General features: G+C 40.3%; 1 protein-coding gene across 18 annotated transcripts in view; it reads left to right on the top strand.

Moving 5' to 3' along the window:
• Nucleotides 1–15,357, top strand: part of AK9 (adenylate kinase 9) — a 196,285-nt gene extending 180,928 nt beyond the window's left edge. For 17 of the 18 annotated variants that reach the window (XM_016956141.4, XM_054686881.2, XM_054686884.2 and 14 more), the window contains 8 exons: nucleotides 1,423–1,569; nucleotides 1,677–1,897; nucleotides 8,961–9,157; nucleotides 10,239–10,408; nucleotides 10,641–10,739; nucleotides 12,768–12,870; nucleotides 14,111–14,225; nucleotides 14,641–15,357. In XM_016956141.4, coding sequence (XP_016811630.2) covers nucleotides 1,423–1,569; nucleotides 1,677–1,897; nucleotides 8,961–9,157; nucleotides 10,239–10,408; nucleotides 10,641–10,739; nucleotides 12,768–12,870; nucleotides 14,111–14,225; nucleotides 14,641–14,843 — 1,255 coding nt within the window. In that variant the 3' untranslated portion in view covers nucleotides 14,844–15,357. The remainder of the gene's footprint in view (nucleotides 1–1,422; nucleotides 1,570–1,676; nucleotides 1,898–8,960; nucleotides 9,158–10,238; nucleotides 10,409–10,640; nucleotides 10,740–12,767; nucleotides 12,871–14,110; nucleotides 14,226–14,640) is intronic. The other variant, XR_010157762.1, reaches the window with a different exon arrangement.
• The last annotated feature ends 292 nt before the right edge of the window (nucleotides 15,358–15,649 follow it).

Raw genomic sequence — 15,649 nt, 5'->3', positions numbered from 1 at the left:
CACCCTCATACATTCTCTATGAGGCCAGCCTAGCCAACAGTCCCCTCTGCTGTAGAATTGTAGGCCAGTGCCTAGAGACTCAGCTGTTATAAAAGAAAAACTTCAGCTGAATTAAATTCAAAGGAGTTTAAGCAATGAACAATTCACAAATCGGGCAGCCCCCAGAATCACAGCAGATTCATGGAGACTCCAGCGAAGCCACATGGTGGAAGAAGATTTATAGACAAAAAAGGGAAATGATGTACAGAAATTGGCAGTGAGATACAGAAACAGCTGGACTGGTTACAGGTTGGTGTTTGCCTTATTTGAACACAGTTTAAACACTTAGCAGTCTATGAGTGGTTGAAGTATGGCCGCTGGGATTGGCCAGGACTCAGTTATTGTTACAGGCACATACTCCTAAGTTAGGTTTTCAATCTTGTCTGACTATTAAGCTAGGTTACAGTTCATCCACAAGAACTCAAATATAGACGTATGGCCGTATTTAGTTTGCTTTAACAGCTGGAAAGCACTGAGGCAGGGGGTCCTGTGGCTTAGGTCAAACCAAACTTCCTGATGACCACCAGCCAGCATGCCCAGCTTGCTCCCACCTCACAGGGAGTTTCCTGAGCTTGGGGGCCACTCCTCCTGGAAGCTATAACCAGCCTTTTTTTTCCTCCTCTCAGTTTGATAGTGACAATCTCATTATCTCAGCCTATTGAACTAGTTTAAATTTTCCTTGTCATTTCTGCTCAGAGGCATGCATCATGGGTCCTGATGGAATGATTCCCACTCAAATATTATAGGGCCACTCTCACCAACTCTCCCCCAGCTGCACTCCCAGCCTCCTCACAGAGCATTTACTACAAAAAGCAAGCTTAGAGCACACTTTTTTTTTTCCATATTGGCTTAGTCTCTTACTAAAATACTACTTCTTGAGCATCTAATATGTACCAGGTCCTACTCTAGTTGCTTTACATACCTGATCTCCAATCTTTAAAACAACTCTTAGAGTTAAACATCATTTCCTCTCAGAAAGTTCAAACCAGGTTTTAAATCTAAAGTTATCTGCCTCTAAAGCTATACTCTTTCATGTTTAGATTAACAGCACCAATTGAACACAATATTCAAGGTACTGTGGGAGTTATCTCTCAAATTCTGCCAAAATCTATCTCCAGCATGCTGAGTGTAGAAATTCAGAGCTCTCTCCTATGCCCACCTTCTGAACTGTGTTTGGATGTGTCCTGCCCACCTCATGGCTCTTGGCCTGACTGAGATTAAAGATGTAGAGATGAAGAGGGCAAAGTGTGAAGAAAATAAATTGAGTTACATAAGGAAAATCATGAGCTACTCCTAAAGAGACAGACTGGTTCTGGAAGACAGAAAGGAAGTACTAGAGAAAAAGAAATGTGGAATTTTTATTTTCATGTTTTTCCTTGTTAGTGTTGTCATCGATGGATATCCTGTAACTAAACATCAAATGAATCTCTTGGAAGCTAGGTCAATCATTCCCATGGTCATCTTTGAATTGAGTGTGCCTTCCAAGGAGATTTTCAAAAGATTGCTCCTAGAAAAAGAAAATGAACAAAGGTAACGTGCATGATGAAGACAACAAAAAAGGAATAAACTTTAATCATACAGGGGGAAAAGATATGTTTTTAACAGCTTTTTCCATTCCTTCTCTGTTTCCCTATTAGATTGCCTTATCCATTGCACAATAGTGCACAAATTATAGCTGTCAATAATCTAAAGTATCGCAAAAATATTGATGAGATTAGGCAATATTATCAAGAACAGCATCAGAACTGGTATGTGATTGATGGATTTCACAGCAAATGGTGGGTATGGAATGAACTCATTAAGAATGTTCAAATGGTGAATAAATACATGCAGACATACCTGGAAAGAATAAAAGCAGGTAAGATAGCACTTTTTAAGGTAGAATAAAATATTAATTTCAAGTGTAAACATGCCTGACTCGTGTTACTGTAATTCATTCCATTTGAACATGAGTCAGGCGTGACTTAATAAGTATTTCAATACTTATTATCCAATACTATATATAATAGTATTATCCAATTATTGTGATGCTATGGTCTGAAATTTGTATCACCCAAAATTCATATGCTGAAACCGAATTCCCAGTGTAATAGTATTAAGAGGTGGGGCCTTTAGGAAGTAGTTAGATCATGAGGGCTCGCCCTCATGAATGGGATTAGTGCCCTTATAGAAGAGGCTTGAGGGAGCCTGCTTGTCCCTTCTACCACATGAGAATACAGCAAGAGAGCACCATCTATGAGGAACAGTGCCTCGCCAGATACCAGATTTGCTGGTACCTTGATTCTGGACTTCCCAGGCTCCAAAACTGTGAGCAATAAATCTCCGTTGTTTATTAATTACCCAGTCTGTAGCATTTGGTTATAGCAGCCAAAATAGATTATGACATGTGGGCATGTTTGTTCTAATAAATGACTGCCACTACCCAAGCTATCATTTATTGAATGCCTATGTGAATCTAGGACATAAAAATAATGCATGATCTCTCACTAAAAGGGTATATAGTGTTTGGAATAGTGAGAAGCTATTTTTCAGAATGTGTGCAGTAGTTATACGGGTCCATGATTGCAGAGTGACACCTGGCAAAATTTTATTTAGGAATCTAGAATTAAAATTATTTTTACTATTTACACCCATTATAGTATGATATAAATGTTGAGTCCATAAAAAAACTAAGCTTGTTCATTAAAATGTCTTTTAATCTATATTAGGAATTCACAGAAGCACATGTTTGATTATATATTCTTGTTAAATAGTTTATTGACTGTTCTCTGAAAACACACAAAATACAAGGAAAGTTATCTACATCTGATATCTCTAAAAAGAGTGATGACTACAAAGATGTGATCTGTAGGGGTCTCACAGACATCTGTTTAATGATTGTGTTTAACTTCAGAAACTACACAGAAGGTATGATGAGGTTTATGGGAGCAATGTGACTAAGAGAGTCCTATACAAAGAAAAATGCAGTGAGGATTCCAATAATAACTGCATCACTGTATCTTGAGTTGCTTCACCATGTGGGCATAACCAGTATTTCTGGTTCCTGTTTGTTTACAAATTGGGAATCTGTTTTCACCTAAAGATCATAAGGCATGAAGATAAAAGTGCAAGGGAAGGGAGAATTGAATTTTTAGAAATATCTCAATAAGCTCTGGATGGGATCGCACTGGGAAACACTCCACAGCAGACTTTGAAAGCGAAAGCTGTGCCTCATTCATCTTTCTGTTACTCTATTTCAGCCTCCCTGTCTTAGACTGGGTTCCCTAGAAACAGACTCAAGATGAAAAGTCATGTGCAGAAGTTTTATCAGAAAGTACTTTCAGGCGTAGAGTTGCCAGATTTAGCGACTAAAAATACAGGACACCCAGTTCTTTTTTCTTGAAGGAGTCTCACTCTGTCACCCAGGCTGGAGTGCAGTGGTGTGATCTCTGCTCACTGCAACCTCCCCTTCCCGGGTTCAAGCGATTCTTGTGCCTCAGCCTCCCGAGTAGCTAGGACTACAGGTGTGCGCCACCATGCCCGGCTAATTTTTTGTATTTTAGTAGAGACAGGGTTTCACCGTGTTGACCAGACTGGGCTCAAACTCCCGACCTCGGGTGATCCACCCTCCTCTGCCTCCCAAAGTGCTAGGATTGCAGGTGTGAGCCATCATGCCTGACTGACACCCAGTTAAATTTAAATTTCAGATAAACAATAATTCTTTAGTATAAGTATATCCCAAATAATTGCATAGGGTATACTTATACTAAAAACTATTAATATTCATTGCTTATCTGAAATTCAAACTTAAACAGGTATTCTTTAATTTTATTTTTTATTTTTTGAGACAGGGGCTTGCTCTGTTTCCCGGGCTGGGGTGCAGTGGTACAATCATAGCTCACTGTAGCTTTGAACTCCTAGTCTCAAAGGATCCTCCTGCCTCAGCCTCTCCAGTAGCTAAGACTACAGATGCATGCCACCATGCCCAGCTAATTTTTTAAATGTTTTTATAGAGATTGGAGGGGGCAGTCTTACTTTGTTTCCCAGGCTGGTCTCAAACTCCTGGCTACAAGTGATCCTCTCACAACAGCCTCCTGAAGTACTGAGTTTATAGGCGTGAGCCACTGCACCCAGCAGTGTCCTTTATTTTATCCAGCAACTCTAATCAGGAGATACACCTGTGGACAAGTCAGGATGGTCAAATTGGGCAGAGGGAGAAACTAACCTGCAGTGTGGTGGGAACAGAAGCCCTCAGTAGATCCTGGGGAAACACTGGTGCTGGGAGGGACCTTCAAAATGTCCCCAAAGTGGGGGGAGGGTCCAGGCTTTGTATCCTCTCCACCCTCGCATCAGCCTGTCATTGACCGCAGGCCACCCCGGGAGGGAGTATAACTTGCGTAAGCTGTGACAGAAGGGCAATTTCCAGTCCAGCTGTGAGCAATCAGCGCCAGGTGCCCAGCAGCTGCAGGGTGGGTATGTCAGCCCTAGAGAGGGAACTGAGGATCCACTACATGATTCCAGTGCCTGCCTCTGCCACACATAGTTTCATCTCAGTGAAGTCTGTCCTGTTCTCTTCTGCTTCAGCGTCCGCCTGATAATCTAGCCTGTACCTGATTGTTTGAATTTAGTTTTGTTTTTTTTCATGCTCTGTTTCCTTTGTTTACCGTTCAAATGATCCTCTCCTACCAGGAGGCCAAGGTTTACCCTGATCAGTGAGATGGTACAAGGCTGGGGCCTAGAGAATTAAAGAGATTCCTCCTGCCACATTCCAGAAGAGGGTACCTAGACATTGCCAGATGTCATCCAGAATATCCCAATAATTAGAAAAAGAGACATTTGGGTGTCTTTTGAGACTTGAAGTTACACGATTCTAAATTACCCTGTCACTAAACCTGTCAGGATTGGTGAGGTTCAGTACATCTGAGCTAAAGAGCAACCAAGAAATAGATAGTATTAGAATACTATAGCACCACGTAGTATAATATAATAATACTTTGTATTATAATACTATATACCTTAATAATACTATATATTATTGTACTATAGTACTACATATTATAGTACCACTATAGTATCATAGTAGTGTAATATTCTTTGTAGAAAATCAATATTGGAACTTCTTAGCCTTTTCATCTGTGTCATAAGCAACAGATAGAATAGTGTATTTGTTATCTATTGTTGTGTAACAAATCAGTCCAAAACTTAGCAACTGAAAATAATACACACACACACACACACACATACAGTTCCTGTGGGTCAGAAATCTGGACACAGTTTAACTGGGTAGTCTCTTACAAGGCTACAGTGAAGGTGACAGCCAAGACTATGGTCTTTTCTGAAGGCTCAACTGGGAAAGAGCCCACTGCCATGCTCACTCGTGTGATGTCGGTAAGATTCCGTTCCTTAAGTGTTACTGGACTGAGGACCTCAGTTCCTTGCTGGCTGCTATTGGCCAGAGGCCACCCTCAGTTCCTTGCCATGTGAACCTCTCCAACATGGCAGCTTCCTTTATCAAGTGAACAACCTGAAAGGGCAAGAAAGAGTGTCCATCTTTTGTAATTGTTTTACTTAGGGCTGCTGAAACAAACTGCCACAAACTGGATGGCTTAAACAACAAAAATGTATTGTGTCACAGTTTTGGTGGCTAGAAGTCCAAAATCAAGGTGTTGACAGGGCCATCCTCTGCCTGAAGGTTCTAGGGGAGGATCTATTCCATGCCTTTCTGTTTTTCCAGTGGTGCCAGAAATCCTCAGCATTCCTGAGCTTGTGGACACATCACTCCAGTCTCTGCCTCTGTCATCACATGGCGTTCTCCATGTGTGTGTCTTTGTGTCTTCACATGTCATTCTCCCTTCCGTATCTGTCTGTTTGTGTGTATTTCTCTGACCCTATTTCCGAATAAGGTCATATTCATGGGTACTGGGGGTACTTCAATATATCTTTTTGGGAAACGTAATTCAGGCCATAATGGTAAACTAATCTTGGAAGTGACATCCCCTCACTTTTGCCATATTCTGTTTATTCGAAGCAAGTTACTCAGTCCAGCCCACACATGGGGGAGGAGATTACACGAAGGCAGGAACACCACAAGGCAGGGATCAAGAATACCACTGGAGTCATGTCAGTATCAGCCCACCCTGTGGCTTCCAGTGATACACATGATATGATGATATGGTGAAGGAATTCACAATCAGATTTATGTTCAGATTAATCGGGCAACTGGGAATGTTAAGTGACAATAATTTTATGTGGTAAGGTATGGTAAGGTTCAAAGTCATTTGTTTTAAGGCCAATAATGCTCTCCTAGAAAGCCCTCTGTTAACTCTGTGAAACAGGCACAAAGACATTCAGGAGATCCCACCCAGCTGGCTCTCAGCTCTTCAGAGAAGACCAGAACCTAATGATACGGTCAGGATTCATTCATGGCTGGTAGCCTTTCTTCTGGGACTCAGAAGTTGAGTTGGGGATTCTAATTGACCTCTGTTGACTCTGATGAGTCTTAGATGTTACCATTTGGAAAATACTGTCACTTTATCAGTTTATGTCCTAAAGACCTTGTTAGGAGTAGTGCTGATGCCACACTGATGATTCTTTGCCTTCAAGAGATGAATAGAGGATGAGAGCCAATAAGCAATGGTTTTAAATGCCTGCCTTATTGAAGGAGGGCTGTGATTGCTTAAAGGAATGCCAGTTAATAAAGATCCCTTCATGTTGTGTATGTTCCTTTCCCCCTCTCCTACTCCCTGTTTAAAAGCAGGATTGTGGAGAGATTGCATAATGGAAACCTCTTTGGGCACGGTTTCCCAACCATCTCCTTTTCAGGATTACATGTGGCCTTTTGAAGAGTGGAAATGGTAGTTGGTATCAGGGGACATCATCTCCTGGACCCCCACACCCTCCTCCCCAGTATAGGCAGGCAGATCAGTGAGGCAATCACGTGACATGACACCTCTGGCCTGTGATTCCAAAATCCAAAAACCTCTAAAAATATCAAGTTTAGTTATAAATCATTTGAGGGCAAAACTTCACATGAGCTGACATATGGCTATTTACAGTCTTTTTATGAAACCCAGTAAGTGGGGAAGGGTCAACCTATTTGGTTGCAGAAATTTCATCTTATCGATTACAGCGTGCTTCTCCAGACACTGTGAGGGTGTGATGTATTTCTTTTCTTTCATTTTGTTTGTTTGTTTGTTTGAGAGTCTCACTCTGTTGCCCAGGCTGGAGTGCAGTGGCTTACTGCAGCCTCCACCTCCCAAGCTCAAGTGTTCCTCCCACTTCAGCCTCTCAAGTAGCAGGGACTACAGGCCATGTGCCACCACAGAGGGCTAATTTTTGTATTTTTTGTAGAGACAGGGTCTCGCCATGTTGCCCAAGCTGGTCTTAAACTCCTGGACTCAAGCGATCTACTCACCTCAGCCTCCCAAAGTGCTGCGATTACAGGCGTGAGCCACCACACCTGGCTGAGTGTGATGTGTTTCCAAAATCTAAAATATTCTGAATTATCCAACATATCTGGCCCCAAGGGTCTTAGATAAGGGATTACAGTGCTGTAATAGTACATTGCAGATGAGATCATTTCTATCCTAACAAACAAAAAACAAACTATATGATTTTTGCTTCATAATTTTATGGTTAATTTAGGACCTTCCTAGGCATAATCTTTTAAAAAGGTAAAACTTTTCCTTGGTAAAAGGACAACTAACAAAATGTACTGGCTATAATAAGTCCACTCATTATAACTAAAATGTATTTAAAAAGTAATTTTATTTTCTATAACATCTTATATTGCTTTGAAGTCCCCATTCCAGTGGAGTATTAGAGAGAAAACTCTCTTTTTTATGTGTGTACTTACATTTTTGTTCTGGGTAAGCATAGAGAGAAAACTCTTAATCTTGTTCATTAAAGGAACTTGGGCACTTTCTTTTTAAATCTACTCTTTAGAATAAAGTCAATCACTTTTGGATAAATGTTTGTTTTCCTTCTCTTGGGTGGGATCTGGGCACAGGGAGAACTTTGTGTGAGTAACATCATGTCAACAAACTATTTGCACTTCCTGAAATCTAGCCCATAGGTTTTTTTTAAATGTAGCAAGTTTATAAATGTGCGGGTATACACACGTATAAATTGTGTGTGTGTGTGTGTGTATCATATGTATAGTCTATAATAGCTAAGAACTAAAACGGCCAAAACATTCACCAATAGATAAATGGTTGAGTAAACTACATGTATGTTTATACAGTGGAATACTATGCATCGATTAAAAAGAATTAGGTAAATTGGCCAGGCACGAAGGCTCATGCCTGTAATCCCAACACTTTGGGAGGCCGAGGTGGGTGGATCACCTGAGGCCAGGAATTCGAGACCAACCTGGCCAGCATGGCAAAACCCTGTCTCTACTAAAAGTACAAAAAATTAGCCGTCTGTGATGGTACACGTCTGTAATCCTAGCTACTTGGGAGGCTGAGGCACAAGAATCACTTGAACCTGGGAGGCTGCAGTGAACTGAGATCGAGCTACGCCACTGCACTCCAGTCTGGGTGACAGAGCGAGACTCCATCTCAAAAAAAAAAAAATTAGGTAAATTATATAAGCTTATATGAAAAGAGGTCAAAGACCATAACTGACTGATAAAAGCAAGTTGCAGAATAATGTTTATAGTATAGTGGCACAAGCATACTATATGCAAAAAAGTATGTATGTGAAGGTATAGAAAAAAGACTGAAAAAGATACAAATCCAACAGTGATGATTACCTCTCAGGTTAAGTATTGGATTGAAACAATGGAGATGTGAGTAGTAACTTTTACTTTTTACTCTATTGTTTGGAATTTTATAATGTGTATGTATAGTGCTGTGTAATTAAAATTATTTTAATTTCTAAAATCATTGCGTTCTCTATGAAAAATATATACATGATAATAGTTAATATGTTAATAATAGGAAAAGCTGCCTGCATTGACAAGTTATGTATCACACCTCAAGAGCTGCTTTCTCGCCTGGGAGAATTTGGACAGTTCTGCCCTGTCAGCCTGGCAGAATCCCAGGAATTATTTGATTGCTCTGCAACTGACTCCTTGGAATTTGCAGCAGAGTTCAGGGGGCACTACTATAAAATGAGTTCTCAGGAAAAACTGAATGTAAGTTTGCTCCTAACTCCAAATATTTACTAAAGAAAGAAAATGTCTTATCTTGGAATTAATCAATAGGAAGGGATAGGCACCCAGAAACTTGGGACCAGGAGCCCCATTACTGGAACTTGTGACTCTGGGACCAGTGAAGCAACTCAGCGGTGAGTTCCAAAACTGCATCCCAGGATATAATTTGAAACATTGCAGGAGTCCAGGGTCAATGATGGGCTGTTGGCCTAGGCCAGCCTAACGGCTAAGGAGAGCCAACACTGAGCCCCATCAATGGAAGAGATGCTGAACATCAAGGACTCAGCCTACTGAGGATCCAGGGGATTCAGCACCCAGGGGTGCTGAAGGGATTCAGAGTCAGTAGAAATGAAGCAAGAGCTGACGTATGTCTCCTGTGCTTTAATTTTTTTTCTATCACTAGAACTCTTTATATACCTTATATTTCTGCTTAATGGAACAGAAAATAGATTTCGTCTCATATTATAATGTCCACAATTTGATGATTTTAAAAGATTGGTAGTTGAAAACAACAACAACAAGAAAAAACAGATGCCTCTGAACATTTTATTTCCTTGCAGAATTAGAATTGTTGTTCCCTTTATTATGAGATATTTATTTCTTCCTGCTTACTTAAATGGTAATCATAGAATTTTTAAAACTGGAAGTGACATTAAAGGCCATGTATCTGGCCCACCCCCTCCATTTTACAGAGCAATACCTGAAGCTGGAGAAGTTAACTCACCTGCCAAAGGCACCCAACCGGTTAATTACACAGCAGGACAGGAATACGGGCTGGCAGGGCCCTGCTCTCTCCAGTGACTGTAGTGTAGTAGGAGCGCAACAAGTGTTTTTTGTAGGAATGAATGAATGAGTGACTGAGATGAGGATAAATCTTGGACGTGATCACTTGGGAGTATTCCTGTAAGGAACTTCCTTTCAGAGGAGAGGTTATTTACAGTTTGAGGAGCAGCAGAACGCTGCTACTGAAAATGGGGAGGGTGCAGGAGAGCCTCGGTGGCCTTCTGATTGGCATAGCATTTCTGGTTTAAATCATGTTGCTACTGGAATTCTTTTTTAATAGAAATTCTTGGAGAACCCAGAATTGTACGTGCCTCCCTTAGCACCTCATCCACTCCCATCTGCTGACATGATCCCCAAAAGACTGACACTGTCAGAGCTGAAGAGTCGATTCCCTAAGTGTGCGGAGCTCCAGGGCTACTGTCCAGTGACCTATAAGGATGGAAACCAAAGGCAAGTCCTGGCCTTCATGGAAGTATAGAATGATATTGCTACGCCAAAGAAGTGGCTCATGTAATAATCTTAACATATTGGTCAAAAGGTCGCTGTTGTTTAATTGGAAAAATATTCTATTTCTTCCTTGAGCTACATAGGTAGAAAAATAAAATACTTTTGACTTTTTATTTACACAGGACTGCATATTAATTATACAATAGAGGTTTTGTTTTGTTTTTTGGTCTTCCAGATATGAAGCTCTAGTACCTGGTAGCATTAACTATGCTTTAGAATATCATAATCGTATATATATTTGTGAGAACAAAGAAAAACTCCAGAAATTTTTGAGGTGAGACCATTAAATCACAAATATTTACTGAAAATCTGTGTTGCATGCAACATGCTGGGAACGGGGTAGAGGAGTGTGAGAGTGTGTGTGTGTGTGTGTGTGAACAAGCACTGGTCCCTTTCATCCCAAAGCTGTCCAGGGTAAGATGGATTTTGAGTGCCTGATAACAGCAGAATGTGATGGACTTTAGGGTGGGGAAATGCCTGGACTTCTGAGAGAGTGTAGCCCAAAGGTCTAACTGAATTGTGTGTGGGTGTAAGGTCAGGATAAGGAGTGGGAATTGGCTAGATGAAGGAAAAGAGGGACATGTTCCAAGCAGAGGGACCTACAACAAACCTGGCCTAGGGTATTCCTGAACTGTAAGAACTTCAGCATAGCTGGATGTGATGTGGAGAGGGGACAGAGTGAAGGCGAGGCTGGAGGTGGAGGGCAGGGCCAGAGTGTGGAAGGTCAAGTAAGACCACCATGAAGCGTTTGCAGTTTCATGGACTCATGCTGTGTACACAGTTTGTGTCCTCATAGTGATCCTGAGGGCAATCTGAGCACATTGACTGATTGTAAGTGAGGTCCATGTTGGAATCAAATTTGCTCTGGGGTCAGACCACTACTAAAGTGCAGACCATGGGTTGGAGTCAGACCACTACTAAAGTGTAGACCATGGGTTGGACTACCAGTGATGAGGCTGCCAGAGTGATCTTGTCTGAAATATGATAGCATGTTTGAGCTCATCCGTAGTTATGTGGGGAAGGCAGCGGGCTTGGGACCACACCCTGAGAAACACCAACGCATGAATGTCAGAAGAGCTTACAAGGGAAACTGAGAAAGAAGAACCACAGAGACATGAAAGGAGAGCCAGGATGAGGAGGGTTGAGGGAGGCGGAGGGGAGGGATGGCATGGCAACAGGTTTAAATGCTTCTCAGAGGTCAAGCAAGACAAGGGCTGAAAAGCGTTTGAGATTTAGGGTGTAACAGGTCATTAGTAATCTTGCCAAGAATGGTTTTGTCAAGTGACGTGAGAGGACATGACTACAGAGCTCCAAGGAGCAGAGCTGAGGAAACTGAGCTCTTGCCTGTAGTCCAGAGGCTACAAACAAACACAGTGCCTGCAGCAGCCAGGAGGCGAGGGACTTGAGGCAAGCAGGCTGGGTGTGAAGACACAGGAGTCAGGGGGCCTGGTGCAAACTGGACTGCACATGGCCGGCTGAAGGGACCAGAGCTGCCCATCTACTGCTGGAAGAAGCTGGAAAGTATTATTGCTGTTTAAATTGTTCACATTCCTAAACATCCACATCTGATTCAAATTTAAAAATAAAATACATGTGGATCAAATCCCATCTGCAGATAAAATTTGTGTGGTAGCTTGCAATCTCTAGTGAAGCCACTGTTTGAAGAAGTTTTAATTATAAAAAGAGAAGAGATGTTCGTTTCTGGAAGGCATATAGGATTTAAGGAGTAAAAATGGTTTTTCTTTTTTTTTTTTTTAAATGGGGAATTATGAAGATGTTTAAATGCATATGCACGGGAAGGACCCAATAAAGAAGGAAGTGGCAAAGATGCCAGGGCAGGGAGCAAGCAGGTGCTGTAGTAAGATGCCTGGAGAGAGGGAGCGGTGGGACCAAGGGACCTGGTCTCAGATGGGAGGCACCTCCACCATGGGAAGAGAACAAGTGGGTAGCTCTGCTTGTGATGGGCTGAGGAAGTCCCATCCTGATGGCTTCTCTCAGTACAGCATGGCATCTGCCTGGGGGTGAGGGGGCATTTGGGAGAGTCAGAAGTTTAAGGAAAATAAAGAAAGTTTTATATAATTGCTGTGAAAAATGAGAAAACTGAGTCGAGGTGAGTAGGGCTGGGTACCCAGTTGACATGAGTGGCTGTGCACTTCCAGGAGCCCCAGCATTCCCACTTGTATCATTTTCTCCAGTGCAGAAAAAGTAGTGAACTTTATCTTCTAATAGTCTCTTGTCTATTCCTATCTATACACACTGAGTATAACTGTGAGCATCCATCTAATGAACTTTGTGTTCTTAGGTCGCCACTGAAATACTGGGAACAGAAGCTTCCACACAAGCTTCCCCCATTAAGGGAACCGATACTTCTTACTAGTCTTCCTTTGCCTGGATATCTGGAACAGGTTCTTTTACTTAATTTTCTGTTATATATGTTAGAAGAATACAATGACTTCTTCTTTTTAACACTAATTTTCATTTTGGGAACAATAAAATTCAAGGCAGAGTTTTCTGATTTTAAGCTGCAAATTCTCTCAGCCTATTTTGTTTATATGTAGTGGTTAAAATAAAATTGTGAAAATCCCCTGCTTCCATAGCTAATTCCCAAATATCTGCACTAAAGTGAAGAGAAAGTAGAGCGCCACAAAATTGTTTCCATTTGAATTAGATATGTAGTTTGGTTCTTACTTTTGAATTTCAATGTCTGTGAAACTTTTCATAATTTGAAATGTGCAGATTCAGTCCGTGAGAGGATCATTCACTGACTACCCAAAAGAGTTACAGTGACACAACCAGACCAAAAAGCCCATATTTTGCCCCACATCCAGATAAAGTCAGTTTTATTTACTGTTATTTACTTATTCTACTTAAGTTATACTTTATTTATCCAAGTATAACTTTTTAAGAATAGCAAAACTTAGCAGCAGCCAACTGCTATCTTTACTATTTTATTTTATTTTTACTATTTTTAAAGCTTTTTTTAAAAAAGTCTACAAAACAAATGCTTAGGGCACAATTTCAAACCTTTGTCAGCAATTCTTAACCACTCTGATTTTTTCAACTTGCCTATAAGGTTAGCCTTCAGTCTTGTTTAACATCAAAATGCCAGATGAGGCCCACCCATAGGGGAGTATTCTCTTGAAGGCCAATTTTTATCAGGAGGGCCTCTTACCTTCTTCTGGGCTCTGGAATCTTGCCAGCACTGACTACTGTGGTCTCTGGAATTACTTGTCAGGTAGCCAAGGGTCCTCAGAGTGGGAGGCAGTCTGGCCATTTCTGAGAATGAAAGCAGATACGGGCCAAGATATCGCAAAGCCTAGGGTCCCCTTCTTTCTTCTCTTAACTTTTTGTTATAAAAAATGTCAAACATATAAAAATAGAGAGACTTGTGTAATGAAGCCCATACTCCTATCCATCACTTAGCTGACACTAAGTCAGTTTGTAATTTTCATTTTTCCTAATCAAATGTATTTTGTATTTCTTTCCTGTTGGCTAACTTGTCATCTAACCATATTTATAAGCCCCATCCCCACTCCAGGGGGCTATTTGAGGCAAAGAAATAATATTTGCCTGTTTATCTATTGGCACTAAGAAAAGAAACCAAACTCAAGTATACACAGAATTTGAATTGTTCCCTCCCTGCAGGGTATTGCAACTTCTCTAATTAAAGCAATGAATGCAGCGGGATGCTTAAAGCCCAAGTTCCCCTTTTTAAGTATAAGGAGATCTGCACTGCTATATATAGCACTTCATCTCAAAGGTATGTCTTTTTTAATTATTTACTACTCAGAACAAATTTAACATTAATGGTAGTATAAGTGATGAATAGGATTGTTAAACTGTGTTGCCTGCTTGGTGAGAGAGAAAGAGAGAGTGTTAGTAGCAAATACAATACAGGGCAAATATTTTAAATAAAATGTCAAAGTTAAAATTCTATTTTCAAAGTAGGGACTAAGTAATACAGTCAGCTGTCAATAATCCATGCCATAAAGAAGGGTGAATAGAGGCAATTATGACCTAAAACAGAATAATCTCCAGATTTTATTTGGGATTTGGATATCTTCTCAACCATAACTGTGTAACTAACTCAACCACACATCCAGGTCTCTTTCTCTTTCATTTAATGACTCACTAACTAGCAGAAATTATTCACAGTTCTGTAAAATTTTCTACAGCATTTAATCCCAAAGGTTCCGAATACACAAGAAAAAAGTATAAGAAGAAGATGGAGCAGTTTATGGAGAGTTGTGAACTCATAACATACTTGGGTGCCAAGATGACCAGAAAATACAAGGAACCTCAGTTCAGAGCCATTGACTTTGATCATAAGTTAAAGACCTTTCTCTCTCTCAGAAATATAGACCCAATTAATGGGTAGTTTACTTAGGTGATAGCAGCCTGAATCTCAAGAGTTATCTGAAAGTGATAGAGGGAAACTGAGAGAAGTAGATTGAAAATCTGGGCCTCTTGGGAGTACTTTTGCCTCCTGAGCAAGGTACCATGGCTGCCAGACTTCAGGTGAACTCAAAGGTCTGCCAGCCAGGAGGGAGCACTCTTATGGAAACAAGTTTTAATACAATTTTAAAATGTATTGCTCTTTGCCTGAATTTTGATGCTTTAACAAAATAAACATTCTATTTATAATTCCATATAGAAAAGTTAAGTGACTTATTTAATAAATGTATTATTTTCCTTTTTAACATTTTCAGTAGAAAAGTCAGTCTCTGTTAAAATTACTCATTAAATGTTAGAAAGCTTTAAGACATTTAACGTTGTTATAAATGAAACCAAAATATGGGTTATACATTTTACATACAAAACTATTTGTGAACTTTGTGAACATAAGATACTATCATTTTCCCAATAAAATAAATGGATTTTGCAACAACTTACTGGCTGCCTCTTTTCTTTTTCTTAAGTATTCATTGAAGCATGCTTTATGCCTTATTTTATAATTAGAAATTACCTGGAATTTTAAGAAGGATGAAATCTAGAGTCATTATATGACTCAGTATATGCTAGAAGAAAACTTACTAAATTGAATTTAATGAGATTTTTAAAATAACAATTTTCAGCAGCAATATAAAAGGATCTGGAATAGGAAACAGCAAGATTGACTCTTAAAAAATAAAAAATATGACCATTAACTGCGTAACCTTGGGTAAATTTCTCTGAGCCTTCATT

Source organism: Pan troglodytes, chromosome 5 (genome assembly GCF_028858775.2).
Source record: "Pan troglodytes isolate AG18354 chromosome 5, NHGRI_mPanTro3-v2.0_pri, whole genome shotgun sequence".
NCBI lineage: Eukaryota > Metazoa > Chordata > Mammalia > Primates > Hominidae > Pan > Pan troglodytes.
Note: the sequence above shows the minus strand (reverse complement) of the source record. Positions and strands in the feature narration are given on the sequence as shown.